Genomic DNA, 16,369 nt, shown 5'->3' with positions numbered 1-16,369 from the left:
TGGATAACAGTTCATTTGAAGCACTGTATGCTAACTAAACTCTCTTCGCTAGACAGTTTAAGCATTTAATGGCTCTTTGTAAGAAAGATACTTACTCTTGCAAAGCGGATAGCAAAAAGTTTCTTGTATTTCAAATCCATAAGTAGACTGCTCATGAATAACTGGTGATACACATTTCTAGCTCCTGTCAAGGAAAATGAATAAAATATTGCATGTCACTATTTTCTACCAACATATTATGGAAACATTTAGAAAAGTAAAACTTTTACAGAATGAGGTAAGTGTGCATTTCAGAGCAGAAGCTGCTTTGATTAAGTCTGTCAAGCGGTAGCAAAGGACAAAAAAGAAATAAAACAAAATTCTTCAAGTAGCATTACTTATTACTCCTGCATAAAATAACACTGAGCTCTTGAATGGGAACAAAAACCTTCAAATATAAGGCAAGCCAGGCAAACAAGAATGGAACTCTATTCCTCCTCAGGACAAACAGAGGATTTGGATAGGCCAGGGAAAAAAGGACCACACTATTATAAGAAGTCCTGGAAACTACAATAAATTTTGCTAGTTGTGACAACTCTGCAAAATAATCAGCTTGGCTATCTCTGAATTTCTAGTCTGTCTGAGCACCATCCCAGAAAATATTATCAATACAAATGAGAATTGACTGTATGTAGCTTGGAAATACATGCACATATGTACTATTTTTTTCTGTAAGTCACTTTTAAGTCAAAAGCCATTACACTATTTCCTTAATGCAGAGTAACTATGGAATACATGAAAAAGCAGAGAAATATTCATGTTGAAATAGAAATGCAAAAGTTACTCCCTGCTTACATGAAAAACATTATCCTAACAAAACTGGTATTAGAAATGTTGTAATGATCCAAAAAAGCAGTACCTTTCAGATCACAAAATTTGTGGTTAAAAAAAAAATAATAATCCGAGTGCGCAGAATTCATTCACACAACATAAAGGTAGTAGATAAAACTTAAAATGATAATTTTCTCCATACTACATCCACTTTCCACCTTACTACTTTTACTGCTGCTCCAAAAAGCTCCCAAGAGAGACCACAAAGAGATGTTACTACTCTCCAGGATATCTATATCGCAGAACTGAAGAACAACAGATAGTGGGGGGAGGGTAGCAAGCTTCAAAATACTATATTCATGTTTAAATAAGGAAAAGAGATACATACTGCCTCATTCTCTGCCTTCTCTTTCTTACACTGGGCCTTACATGCCCTTTCAGAATATCAAATCAGACACAGAAGCCACAAGGAAAATAAATTAACTACCTCCACTTCCTCAAAAATACAATTTTCCAGCCAATCCTATTACATCAATCAGGCTTTTAAAATTTTCAGGGGTCTAAAATAACAGAACAGCACTTTTCACTGAATGTTCTCAGAACACTTAAGAATATCTCATGAACACAACACAAGTCAAAGCACAAAACCTCTGCCCCATTCCTTAAAAAGAGGCATTTTGGTAGATGTGATATAGATGCTGAGAGCTTATAAAGCACACAAAGCCCAAATCACTCTATCGTTTACTTAATTTCCCCTATCACTGTCATTTGTGTATTTAAGTCAGCCTTAATTTCAGACTACTTTGAAAAATCAAATTTAAAACCAACCCCATCTCCAAATGGTCTCCTTATGTTCTTGTCTTCAATATATTTGGAATGCATCATGAAGGGATAGATTATAACAAATCAAGCAATTCTATCTATCATACGCCACAGTAAAAATGATGAAACATTAGCAGACAGAGGAAAGGGAGAAACTTTTAGGCATAGCATTCTTTAGCATTTTCCGTAAGTCTGAGAAAACTCACCTTTCCACAGTTTAGAATCATACAGCATCAGCTTATCCACAAGAGAAGAATTTTCACCATCTGGCCCCTCCTGTAAACCAACCTGACACAATATTCGACGAAGGCCATCTTAATGAAGAAAAATTATCTAAGTTACTTATAGCTTAAACAGAAACTTGTACATTATTTTGACATACTGGAATTTTCATAAGACAGTAGAACCCATAGGGCCCTCTTTTCCTTGACAACTGAGGAACACTGCTTATATTTTGCTGATAGAAACACATATTTTATACCTTGCAAGTTTCATACTAACCTTATGGAACATTAGGAACCTTGTAAAAATTGCCAAACACTATGATTTATTTCAAAGTTATCAAATAAAAATGTGCTTTCTTAAAAGTGCTGCTGGCTTACTAATATAAGAAATAATTATACAGCAAGCTAATTTTCTAGGTTATGTCTTTCCTGTTTAGAGCCCTATCAAAAGGAAAATATAATTCATACATGAAACAACTCGTATACAAGTTTTTTTGTTTACCCTTACTAGCTGCTATTATTTTAAAGCTTCTCTACCTTTTTTTTCCTGACAGAACACAGTAATAATTGTTATTATGTGAACATATAAATTATTACATCCTTGCAGACAAGCCTGCATCTGCAACAGAACACAACACAGATGGGCTCACATTAACAATGTTCAACCTAGTTTTGCACTGCAGGTAATGCATATTCACTAACACAACTATATGACTTACACGCATTAGCCCTTATTTCTGCATGCCGCTTAGCCATCTCAGCATCTTAACTGCGTTCACTGCCCTGCACGGTGCAGTTCTATACAGTCTGTGAATCCCTATAGCAGTTTGGTTTGGTTTTTTTCCTGTCTTGCGGAGTTCAACTACTGTTATGAAGGGTAAAAAATTCATGGAAACTACTGCATTGTTCAACAAACAGCAAACAGATGCTTATTCGTAAAGAACTGACACTTGCTAGAAAGGATGTGGTAGTGAAGCTTGTGACAAAGTTCCACGGTAAAGTTTTTCCCCTTATTCTCTGACAAGAGCTTGACACTCACGTCACAGCAATCATCCAACCTAACTTTGTGGCACCACAGAAGACCCTTCCACCTGCCAAAAACCCTTTGGCCAGGGACATTTAAGTGTAACCACCTAAGCAGTGCAATTTTATCACCCCATGTTACAGATGAACAGTAACAGGCTGTTTAAAATATTGAGCAGAATCTAGATGTTTGGGTGTGTTTGTTCAAAAGTTAAGGGAAAGCAACTTATTCAAAAGTGAATTTCGCAAAACCAGACTCCAGAGTACATTGCAAGACTGCGTCTCAAGGTGTGTAAGGCGTTGCAAGTAGTTGAGCATGTAGGTCAACGACAAAATATATGCATAACTCTTACCAGTAAACATTATTTTTGCCCTTCTGAATCACAAAGGATACTGCATTTAATGAAGCGAACTCTGCAGAACTTCAGAAACACCAATCACACAAATCAAACTATAAATTCAATGCTTCCATCTGTAATTTGAATCTCTATTAACATATTCAAGTTTACTTTTTTGCAACTGTAATTTAGCAATGACTTTGACACCTGGCACAAATGACATGGCACAAAATTGGGCTTAAAGAAAATGAGAAAGACAGTGCCTGCCTACAGGTTACACTGAAAGGAAAATTAATCTCAGAAATTAAATATCTTCATGTCTCCTTTCTATTAATACCTATTATTTGCCAGCAATACTGGCAAATAGTTCAACAAACTGCTACCATAACTTTTCAAAAGTTTGATTCACGTATATTTAAAAATTAACTTATACAAACATAAACTACTCATCTTTCAAAAAAGATAACATGATATAGAGATCCTGTGCCTGAAATCTTGCCTAGTTTTTCAACTATCAGTCTAATAAAACATACAATCTCTGAAGAAATCTTGCACCTACGCAGAACATATATGCAATGTTATAGCTGAGTGTGCTTTGCTAGTAATTCCTGTTAACATTTACAGATGCATAGAACACAATGTGCATTGGAGACTATACCTACATTTCTACAAATCAGCAGTTTGACACATTTTTCTTTTACTTCCCCTCATGTTCCACATGTTCACAACCTTATGACTCATCAGGACAAAGGCGGTATGAACCCAAAACAAACACAGAGCTTTCCCATAAAAATGATACTGTGAATCTTGATTCCTTTGAAGAAATCTCTTTCTAAATATCCGATTAATACTTTGTTGGCTTCTATACTTATCCAAAAACCTCCACACATCCTTGCGTTTTCTCTGTTGTTCTACTTAGCAAAAAATCTGAAGCAATCACTTTCATCATGATTCATCAAATTACTTCTGAATAATTTTGTTTTATCTAATCAGACAGGTTATTTTCATCTTACTGCATTCATTTAAAAAGAATGAGGGACTGAAAAATAGCTTGTTGGCATAGAGCATTTGACAGCAATTCTCAGCTTCCCCTCAATAGCAACTGAACAGAGAACAGTATTCGAGAAGACTAAGTAAGACTGGTAGCACTTTCATATGGAAGTTAGAACTCAGAACAGCACTTCAAGAAGAGAAAACAGAATGAAGTCTGACAAGTTATTAACAGCTTTGCCTTATATATTACATATCTGAAATAAGCAGACAACATTGCTTCAAGAACTCAGCTTGCCTCACAAATACTCTCTAACTTATCTCAAAAAAGTTCAAGTTTGCCCACCTGAATATCCAATAACACTGCCAAGCCATGTTAGGAGCTTCAGACCAAAGCTCTGATGGGCAACAATAGATGAATGCATAACTTGTACTTTCAATGGTTTTGTCTGACGACTGGTATTTCTCTTAAAAAGAAAAGGAAAAAGGAGGTAATGCATATTTAAGTGAGGACTAGCATATATTTCTGTACAGAAACACAGCATTCCTATGATTAATTTCAATAATTTATAATATTAATACATATTCTAATTAATAACATCTACATAGGCAAGAAATAAAACCAAAAAAGTCTGAATTTTGTTTACCCTATTAATATTTGAAGGACCTTATTATGCAACATCAACATATATAGGTCAATCCATTTTCCACTCTTGGCCTCTTATCAATGTACACACTGATCTGCTGCATTTTACTGATAAGCAGTCCCACGCACAACCTAGGACAGCCATGCATATTTGTTCCTCACAACGTGACCTGCAAGCCACACAGCAGCCCACCAAGGAAAGAAACTGTCCACGGACTATTTTCAAAAACACAAATTAAACACAGAGAGTTAAAACAAGAAAGAAAGTATTTACCCCTATCTCTGTATTAGAAACCTTAATAGTCAGACATTACACATAAAAGCCATTTGTTCTTCTGGCTGCATAGGTGGCAAGTCAAAAATATTGCACAACTTTATCTTTAAAGATAAGTTAACATTTTCAAAATACTTTAGATAGTTTAAGGCCAGTAACTCTAGTTGCAGTATTTGTTTTTCAGTGGTAGCAGCATTATACACGAACTATTTATTACATGTGATTAAGTACTGCACTGCAGCAGTGTAAAGAAAAACTAAATTGAAAATATTATTCTCGCGTTCTTACATGGAAGAACCTTGTAATATATATTTTATGAATATATACACACATATAAATACACACACAGAGGAAATGAAAGTGTATTTGTAGTTTCACACTTGGATTCAATCAGTAACAATTTCCATAGTTGTGGCTGTGAAAGATGCGAACAACTTCATACTACAGGAGAAAAACTAAAATAGTTTAATTTTACTGATCTGAACTGACATGCAATTCTAAAAGATTATACTTGCAGTTCCTGATTAAACTATGTTTTCTGAAGGGAAAAGCTGTCTAGGAACTTCTTTTTAGGAAATGATTTTCAGTTCAAGTTAGATCATAGTAGAAAAAACAAAAAGAAAAGTGGAGCATAAACCTGTATTTTGATACCTCTGCTGTGCATCTTGTAAATAGTATCCCCAAAACTTTGTATTATTAAAATATAAAGAGTCATCACGGTAACAATATCACAAAACGGTATAGCAAAGCCTCTTTTTGCTTAAGATGAGGCAAGTAAGTAGATAATACTACTTACCACTATTACTTACCACTATTACTGATTTTGCTTGATCACAGTACTGAAAGTCTCCATATCGAACAGACCTACGTCCCTTTAAATTCGTAAAGAAGTAACATTACCACCAGCTTCTAAACAAGAAGTTCAAATGTTGTGTTTTACATTAGTATAACAGATACAGTAGAAGTTTCAGATGCACGTTAACCACTCTTTCTTTCATGCTATTTTCATTTTTAAAGTACTGTACACATTACATACTTGGATTTCCAAAACACACTTTTTAACTGTACTTTTAAAAAAAAATAAAACTGTATCATATATGCAGTTACCTGTTTTACTAAATTTTCTGTGTATAATACTGTTTTTAAGACACAACCATCACACTTCTTTTATTGAAAATACTGAAAACTTATCTTTAGTACTAATGCATCGATCATTAGTTCTGGTAGAATTTAAAGATATTTCAGACATTCCAATGTCTTTTAAAAAGCAGATAGTGAAGCTAATTGGTCTTTTAAACATACAACTAAAGAACTTGATTTTTTTCCAAACTGGAAGGTTGCCAGTCTTTCTATCCTGTCAATATATACATTAAAATAGATAGCTGATTCAATTTATACTGTATTATAGACAGAATAGCTTACTGAGATTTTAGATTTGGTCTGATGCCAAATCATTGTTACAAGCACAACATTCTCATTTCTTTTATATACATACACATGTGCATATGTATATATGCATTCATGTATGTATTTAGAAGTAGGACAGGAATCAATAGCAGGGAAAAATCTCCAAAGTGCATTCTACAATACACAGCATGTGCTCAAGTCGGCACATATTCAGGGATCAGATGGGAATCTCGGTTACTGAGATCACAAACGCAGAGTAGTGATAATACAAAACCAAAATCTAGTTCCATGTTAAGTAATATAAAGTGGTTATACTTCCTTTTCCACCGACCTTCTTGAAGTACTTTAACAACCCCAAATGACACTCTCATTGTCATTTTGGAAGAGACTTCCTCCCCACACCACCGCCCCAAAAAAGGCACAAACCAACAAAACAACACAAAAGGACACTCATTCTCATAGCAACTGCTTACAGGCTCACCGCACAAATAACAAGATGCAGTTGTCGCTAGAAAGTGTCCCTTTCTTTAAAAAACGCACACAAGCCACAATACCAGCACAGCTGACAGAGTGCCTCTGAGATTGACATATTAGTTAAAAATAAATTCAGCACGTAGTGATTGTGAACTCATTGTTCATTCTAAATGCTGTATGAAATGCTTTACCTCTTCCTGCCATTATCATCTGACAATTATGAAAAAGAAAATTAAATTTAAAAAAAATCACAAATAGTTCCATGAGTACCAGAACAAAAGCAGTCAATTATGGATTGTGTCCCTCACAGTTGACTAGTGTGACTCTGAGAAGCGTTTCCCATGTTTGGAGCATATACAGGGGCTCTTTCAAGGTCAGATCCCTGGTGTACAGTACGGTATGAGCTGCTGCCTTTCCCTGACAGAGGAGTGAGAGACACCCTGCTATCTACACTCACAAGACTTACTGGAACACAGCTACACTGAAACATATATTCAATATTAGGTCTGGTTTGGACTGGCCAATGAGTCAAGACATTTTAGGGTGGCCTGACACACAGGGCTCAATCACGTTAACCACACTCTTCGGGAAAACAAACTAAAGTAAGTGTAGTCATATAAAATAAACATTAAGGTAAGTATAATTAAAAGTTCTAGCAATTAATTTACTTACATCTCTATCTACTGTTGTTGCAAAACCAATAGCTTCCTTCTGCGTGCAGTTGACAGCCTTCTGAAGAGTATAAATAACTTGTTCATAGGTATGGACTTCATCATTAAACAGCATGCAGTAGTAAGTGTCACTCTTCTCACTTCAAAGCAAAGATTGAATTTATATAATTCAAAGTAATGTAATTTTTAAAAATCAGCTTCTAGCTTAACAAAGTTTTCCACCAAGCAGACAATCCAAACCTGGGCTTCCTTTGCTATACTGGAACATATCTCAATAATTTATTTGAAAAGGACTGACCACCCCAACTTCTATAGGAATGTGCATCTTTCCTGCAGAATTCAGTCCAAAATTAGCAAAATCTTAAGACAATACTTAAGTCTGAGTATTATTTTTGAACATTTGTGATTTATGTATTGATAGTTTCCTACTAAGGAAAAAACATTTCCTTCCAGTGCAGCTGTGCTCAATACATTCCCCCATAGCTTCTTACAGATTCCACCAGTCTTGGCATTATTTTGCCACACCTGTTTCCCCAATATTGCATAAAAGTCTATTAGATAACAAAAACTTGGCAGTGTCTTAAAAAGCCCAAACTCCACAATCCTCAAAACCACAACTTATTAAGCTTACACAGATTCAGTGCAATCTTTTGATTCCCATCATTTATTTACACAGCATTCTTACCCACAGAACACAAAGTAAGACACTAACAAGATGTCACAAATTAATCCATGATAACTATGATGCTACAATACACTTAAACATTCTGTAATGTTTCAAAATTTGTAGTAAGTGGATAAACAAAAGTACAAAATACTTTTGCCATCAGAGTTTCAGTAACTTGATCATAAGAAAATAACCCACCACTTGTTTTAGAGTATTGCATTTTACTAATACTTCCTTTTCAATATTAAGAAAACAAATGTATCACAAAGACTTTGTTTCATCATCACTATGGAGAGAATGGGCTGTATAATCACAAAAGTAAAAAATATGAGAAAAACAAATTTATTAAAATTATTTTAGTCCATTGTCTACAAAATATTCCTGACAATTTTAGGACACGTAGAAAAGATACTTAAAATCAGAAATTGCATTTTCTATTGTAAATATCTGCAAGCCTTTAAAAGGCAGAAGACAAATACTATACTTACGTCATTTCTAGGCCAGGCAATTCATTTTCCTTTTCCCATGTTAATATATCTACTGCATATTTAAATGTGATGGTAAAAATATTATAGGCTCTGACTACCATATCTTCTGGTAAGTGCACAAGAGGATCCTGGAAAATAAATAGCAACTGAGAAATTAAATGACCTTCAAAACACAAACTGTCAAATCTGCATCTCTGTCAATGACGATGTAAGCATCTTTAATGATATCTTGCTTTAAATGACTTTACATTTGAAAGGAATAGAATCAATAATCATCCTGTTTTCTTTTTCCAGTTCTTGACTGACAATCACCCAAGCAGTAACCTAACGTGCAATACCAAAATGTTAACTCGCCTCTGATCACCCACTTAAATTTTCACACACTTCTCCATTCCTCTTTTATTGTTCCCACTTCTGCACACCTTCTAAGATAGTTCTGAAGAACTTTTAACCTCAGCTATATTAAAATCTGCTTTTTCTGCGATGTCTTCAAAAACATAATTTGAAACCACTGTATCTTTTGATCCTTACCAATATCAGTAAACTGCAGAGTACAAACAGCTATACATCTATTGCCTTGTTTCATATGTAGCACACATTTAGAGATAGAAGTCTTATCTATCCAAGCTTATACAACATTCAGCACACTGGGATCATAATTTATGACACACGTCTCTTACATGCTGTGGTACATAAGTAATTAAATGTTTAAAACTTAACTAGGTATTTCATAGTGATCTGCCCATGTCTCAGTCTTGTTCACAGACAGCTGTTCCCCATTTGTATGTGGACCACGCACCCACTTGTGCCCATTCTGCAGTCTCCAGCATGCTGCCCTCATTCAACAGCTGCAGCAGCCACTATAAACTCATCCTCTCTCTGCCAGAGCAGAACGGCTGCTGCTGCCAGTGGAGGAACTGAAACGAGGAGGGAGAGGAAGAGGAGTGCTGCCTCAGTCTGCAAAGCCAAAGGGACTACTTCTTGGAGCACCAAATGAGAACTGCTGCCAATTCTGAATCAGGTAGTACAGGTACCACTGTCATTTCCTTCCAATCCATTTCAAAGGATTTGTGTGTGAATAGAAAACGTTAAAAACCTCTTCTCTGAAACAATTCTTCTACTATTTCAAATTTTTGATGTTCAGAGCAACCAGTCCCTCTTCTGCAAAGCTGGAAAGGGAACATTGCATGCCCTGCAGGTCACCTGGACATACACAATACATTGGGTTACTGACTCAATTCATCGTTTGATATTTTGAAGTATGTGTAATTGTTAGCCAATTAAAACATTTAACAGTAGCCCAATTTCTGTCTTAGGATTACTCAATACCAAATTCTGTGTTTCACTACAGTTTATGTTGTATAAAAATGGCCACAATAATCGTTTCAGAACTTAAGTCTGCATTAGCTACAGGAGGCCCTTGACAGTCAGCAATTCACCTGTACTAGTGAAGTTTATCCACTTCCCCCTGCCCACACGCCCCCCCCCAATTCTTTGGGAATATGTGGAAGCTTTACAGGAATGTTAATAACGGCCATTTCTCCTTTTTTGCTTCATTTAAAACTTACCTAGGGTATGGAGAACTATCAGTCACCAAAAGCAAAGGCAAACCTTAAGCAGCAGCACTGCCTCCATTCCCAGCACTTTCAAAGACATGTATCTGGGCAAGGCACAAAATGGGCTCCAATAATGCTCAACAAATCATCCTTTATCTACCTCGAACACAACATTGCGTAACATAAGAGATCTCAATCCCCATCATTCATGGGGAAGAAACACAAAGCCTGTCCAGTACCTTAATTTTTCTGTCAGTCACAGTCACTATACGAGTATCTTTGGACACAGAAGTAGCAGTCCACCCAAGATACCAGAACAAGACTTTTCTAAGGCTGCCAACTAATGTAAACTGGCATGCAGATCAAGTGGTGGGTCCATGCAGCAGTGCTAGAGTCTTAAGGCTGAGATAGTGAGAACAGATTTTAGAAGGACCACTGTCATTGCAAACACAGTTACAGTTGCTTCACTTAATCAGATCAGCAACATTCCTACAAGATCTGCCTTGTATTTTCCCTTCAAAAAAAAAAATCTCACAGAAATTATACTACATAAGAACAGACGTGAGTGGCTAGCCCAAAGCCCAGCTCTGGTAGGCTTCTTACTCTCATGCCCGAGATGTAATAACTGGTATTAAGGGAAGAGCATAAGTAAAGGACAGAATGTTCCTCTGATCTCCAGTAACTTAAGACACTAATACTTACCGCATCAAATACAGTATCTGCAATTTTTAATGGCCATTGATCATTTTTTCCCTCCACAAACATGTTAAATTTCCTTTTGAACATATATACAATTTTAACAACAATGGTGTTTTGTAATAGTCATTCCAACAGCTTGAATTCATACTGTAAGGAGTTGCCTGTCTTTTTGCATTTAATATGTCCAAATTGTTATGCTATTAGAAATGGTGAAGATAGGTTCTCTATTTACCTTCTCCACACCAAACAAGCTTTTCTAGACCTCCATCTTATATCTCCATTATGACTTTCCTGTAATAGCAAGTTATTTTGATTTTAAAAAATCTGTGCACTTTACTTCGGTAAGAAACAGAACATATGTTGCACAGACAGCTTAATTTGGCTTCTTCATGCACACAATTACATACAGATTTTTTTTTTCCCCCACGTGGCAGACTCACTTCACCTTTCAGAAAAAGACAGACAAAGAAGCAGAACTAGAGGCAACCAAGAACATACAAAATGAAGCCTTCAAGTAGAAAATATAATTCTAAATAATTCTTTAACTTAGACAAGACATTAATTTGGTCTAACACAGTGTAGTTCAAATATCACTATTAAATTTCCTTCCATCTCTCATACATGGTATACAAGACTAAAAATAACCTCATATGAATGATTTATACATGTATACACACATGTATACACACATGTATACACACATGTATACACAGTTAACAATGTTTTGAAACATGATGCCTCAATTGTTATTACCTCTTCTTCTGCAGTCTCTGAAGTGTTAAGTTCATGTTTTTGACAGTAAGGACCTTCTTTCCAAGCTTCTGTATCACCACAGTCACAGAAACCACCTCCACCTGATGTTGTCATCTAAAATTATTTAAAACCAAAACAGTTCATGTGAATATGCATACATAAACATGCACATTAAGAAATTAGTACTCATAGCTAAACTAGGAAAGGACGATCCCAACACCTGATAGCTTTAGCCAGTACCCTGTTAAAACAGCACAATGAAATCATGTCTGCCTCTATGACAGCTGAAAGTTTATCTACTTCATCAGTCTGCCTATGCCAAAGAAAAAAAGAAAAGAAGAAAAAACAAAACAAAAACCTTCAAATACCTCCAATCTTCCCCACCTGAAGGCTGTGGGTTATTCCTGGTTTTCAGTTTTTCTGAATCTATTATTTGCAATGCCATCTGTACTATTTCAGATTCTCACATTTTAATCTGAACCAAGCTAAATCATTTCATATAGCACTATTACGCAGCGAGTAAAAGATGTTCTGTTTACAGTAAAAGGAGTTGACAGACAAATTGTTCACATAAGTCTTAGTAAGCAGAGGAAAAAAGTGTCTGAAAACTGTAATGATATATTTACACTGTTTTAATAAAATTTATTCTAAAGCTAAGACTACCTCAAATTACTAAGTGTAATAATACTCTTTTTGAACCAAAACTATTAACTGATTCACAGAAGAATTCTTCTTTCACTTATTTCTGGCATACAGGTACATTCTGTACATACAGGTACATCCTACAGTATCAACAAAATTAGATGGACATTAGAAAGAACATTTGCTTACACTTTTGGGTGTCACCTAGAATTGTTAATTCATTAAGCTTGCAAACTAAAAACCTACATACAGAAAGTATGCTGATATCAGTAAATCGGGTCAGGTTTCTTGGCGCAAGTTGTGCTTTTTTTCTTTCGCCTCCTAAATCCTAGTACTCAGTGTAACATGCAGTGATCGGATTTACATTAACAGCAGCGTAGTATTGTCAAAAACAGACTTACAGAGAGGCTGCACTGGTAGTTTTCACCTAGCTTCTTGGTTTAAAAACACACCAAGGCCGCCTTGGTTTTGTTTGTAGTTTTTTTTGAACTACTTTGTATTACTAATAGGAGTATATTACTAAAATAAACAGCATTTACAGTTTTAGTTTTCTATTTTAACTTTATGTTTAAAGACAAACAAACATCCTGCTATTGTACAGAATTTTACAACGATTCAGATGCTTAAAGGAAATAAGTTTTAAATAAAAGTGGTTTCTTAACAAAAGTTTTCCAAAACCTTTTCAAAATAGTTAAAACTCAAGGTCAAACAAGTCAAAAAATAACTCTAATGCTGTAAAAGTCACTAAAAGGCATATGTTAAAAATAACATACATTTGTAAGCTTAACTGCTGTGCATAAAATTTAATTGCTCGATATTTTAACATGTTAACTTTTAGAATTTACACCTGGAACAAAACACTCAAGTTCTTGTAAGATTATTGCAGACATAATTCCAAACTTTGTGTTCATCCAACATTTTGAAATTATGTATACATTATTAAACAAGGAGTTTCATACACATGCAAAAATTATTAATGACTACATCATATATTCCAGCGGTATTACTAACCCTGTATCGGTGCTCTCTATGAATACTTCCAAGAAAGCACTCCATGCATAACACACAAGTTGGATCAACTGCACAGTCTCTGAAAACAGCAACAACAACAAAAGAAAGCAGCATTAAACAAATGTTTTTGCCTTTAATTACACATTTTACAACAGGTAATTTTCCAGTATCACCAATATGAACTGTCTGACTAACGTATATATTATTCTGAAAGAGGAAAGGGGTGCCCTCCAAGGAGGAGAAAACAAATGAAGGAGGAAAAAAAAACTCATCTGGTCTCATAACAGAAGAGGCTTTAAAATATTGTCTGGGTAGCATGTATATTTGGGCAACATAGCCATTGCCTCCAAGAGATGACAAGTATACAAGCAAGTAAACAGATTAATAACAGAACACAGTGCAGACAGGTAAACAGTATAAACCCAAGCAAGTTCTCTCAAGTACAGAGTACAAGCATTAACAATCTTCAGCAGAGAAGCCTTTTTTTCACTGAACACTGGAAAGAAAGATAGCATACAATAGATCAGACTAAACCTCTGCAAAACAGCAAAAAATATTCTGCAATATTCAGCTACAGCAAAAAATATTCTGTATTCACTGATGATCCTGACTTGAGCAAAAGATTGGACAAGATGGCCTATCAAGACATCCTTTCTAACCTGAATTACATTATTATTATATTGCTGTATTTAAATCATTTTTCTACTGAAACAAAGAGCCTGAGTATAAATAGTACATTCACTCATTCTCTAAATTCTACACAAGTGAATTGCATTATTCTATGTTTTCATCATATCTGACAGTATTCTCAAGGATATACCTTATACAAAGAGTTGTTGGTCTTGAAAAAGCAATGTTTAGAAGAAATTAACAGAACTCCCACAGTTTTCACTACCTCATATGAAGAGTATTTGATCATTACCATATTACTTCTAGGCTGCACTGCAATTTGACTTGAAATAAAACATCAGTCCTGAGGTTTGGTTTTTCAGTTCTTTAGGACCAGATTTCATGAAAAGGTAATAAAGAAACTGTGGAAAACATTTTGATAGCCTCTGATAGTCTTCAGTCTCCCTACCCAGATCTCTCCACTTTTTCCACAGGTGTGAAGGAAGAACCTAAGAACACCTGAGAGGAGATGGAGTTTTCTTAGTGGCTGGAAGTACCTAAAGTACCCACCAGTTTAATTTCATCCATCTCAAGGTAAGAAGTCTCAAAACATTTCCAAAGCTACCTATTCTAATTGATGGTTGAAATAGAAATGCAGAAGAGGCAGCTTGCTGAGTTATCTCAAGTCCACCCTGAATCAGAACTTCACCAAATAAGGCCAGTAAGGTATCACGTTTCTAGAACAGGAGAACACTAGAGAGCAAAGTTAGTCTACAATCTTTCTCTCCTTGTAAATGAAGGCGATAGAAATCCAGAAGAATAAACCCTTGAAATAAGACAGACATTCCCTCCCCCTGTCACCCCAAGTGTTCAAGTGTCTGAGAGAGTGGTAGAAACCAAACAGGACAAGCAGAAGCTGTGACAGAGAGGGTACAAACTAAACTTAAATTACAGATGGTTCAGGAAAAAGAAGATAATGAATATACAGCTAGTAATAACACTGGCTTAAAACTGAAAATTTTTTAAATTCTTGTAATTGGTTAGTAACTTCCTGTCCTCTTTCAAGTAAAATGGTAATTTTAGAGAAAACTACAGATAGAGGTAGGGAAGCAGTAAGAAGCTGGTACATCTGGTTTAGCATCCAATAGACTGGTTTAACAGGTCATGGAAAGACATCTAAAATACAGGACCAACACTAACAGCTGATGTTAAACACCTGAATTACATGCACTTACACCTGCCCGCTTACTTCTGATTAATGCCACTGACAGTTCACCCCAACCACTTTCTTAATCTTGCAATCCTTTTGTATAGAAACCACTCTACATTATACCAATTAATATTTTTCCATTTACAAATCTGTAGTGTGTTAGTTTTCCCCTGGTTCCACCTGTCATGAAACACTGCAAGGTTACTTTAAAAATATATTTGGGGTATTAACTTTTCATTAGGACAGCATATTCTTATCAAAAAATGTTTCACAACTTCACAGATTATAAATATTTCACAATGCAAAGTTGAAGTACCTGCAAGAATATGTAGGCTCTCCCACTTTAAAAACGCGGCCACAGAGATGGGAAGGTTTGTTCGCTTGCTCAAGCTTTGGAAAACCAAATGCAGGATCTTCACCACAAAGATACCATTCCATTGGTCCCAGCAAAACGTGTTGTGCCAGCATGTCTTCTTTTTGTGGGGCAGGGTTAGGACCCCTGCAGTAAATTTTTGGTACATAATAGGCCAGATGCTGGTATACTTCTTTCTGAAGGTCATTTGCTTGCAGCCATTTCTTTTAAATTAAAAGGAATGAGAACACAAATTGTTCATTAATAAATATACCCAACATAGTTCTAACCATCAAGATGACTTTTTTATTTCTAAATCAAAAATCCAAAATGGCATTGCAGAACTAGAAAGCCATGCTTCCTTTGAAGTGTTAAATCTAGGTGATCACAGAAGAAAGACATTAGGAAAGGAATAATTTGTTTCCCTGCTTGCACATATTATCCTTTTGACCAACAAAATTCTTTTCAAAAACACAAGATTTAAGAGACCAAATTCTTAAAAATTTTCCTCCAGGGTACCTGACCAGTAAAACATCCCAACATTAGCAGTGACTTTTAGGATGAAGGCCTAGACTATGCTGCTTGCATTTCTTTGGAGTGCAGACTGATGCTGCCAGTTCGGGACACAGAGGAGCAGCAAAACCCTGGAGTTGGCAAGGAACAGGCAAAGACAAAAAGTACAAGGAGAACAGTAAACACAGCA

General features: G+C 35.5%; 1 protein-coding gene across 1 annotated transcript in view; it reads right to left on the bottom strand.

The window, feature by feature from the left end:
* Positions 1 to 15,884, bottom strand: part of UBR2 (ubiquitin protein ligase E3 component n-recognin 2) — a 50,922-nt gene extending 35,038 nt beyond the window's left edge. Inside the window, exons 1-9 of the mRNA XM_009707445.1 lie at positions 15,631 to 15,884; positions 13,496 to 13,574; positions 11,843 to 11,956; positions 8,835 to 8,962; positions 7,681 to 7,819; positions 5,937 to 5,999; positions 4,554 to 4,674; positions 1,839 to 1,946; positions 96 to 184 (exon numbers count right to left, since the gene is read on the bottom strand). Of these exons, the coding sequence (XP_009705747.1) occupies positions 96 to 184; positions 1,839 to 1,946; positions 4,554 to 4,674; positions 5,937 to 5,999; positions 7,681 to 7,819; positions 8,835 to 8,962; positions 11,843 to 11,956; positions 13,496 to 13,574; positions 15,631 to 15,782 (993 nt within the window). The 5' untranslated portion in view covers positions 15,783 to 15,884. The remainder of the gene's footprint in view (positions 1 to 95; positions 185 to 1,838; positions 1,947 to 4,553; positions 4,675 to 5,936; positions 6,000 to 7,680; positions 7,820 to 8,834; positions 8,963 to 11,842; positions 11,957 to 13,495; positions 13,575 to 15,630) is intronic.
* Between the last annotated feature and the right edge of the window lie 485 nt (positions 15,885 to 16,369).

Source organism: Cariama cristata, unplaced genomic scaffold (assembly GCF_000690535.1).
Source record: "Cariama cristata isolate BGI_N322 unplaced genomic scaffold, ASM69053v1 scaffold9919, whole genome shotgun sequence".
Lineage (NCBI taxonomy): Eukaryota > Metazoa > Chordata > Aves > Cariamiformes > Cariamidae > Cariama > Cariama cristata.
This window is presented reverse-complemented; position numbering and strand designations above follow the sequence as displayed.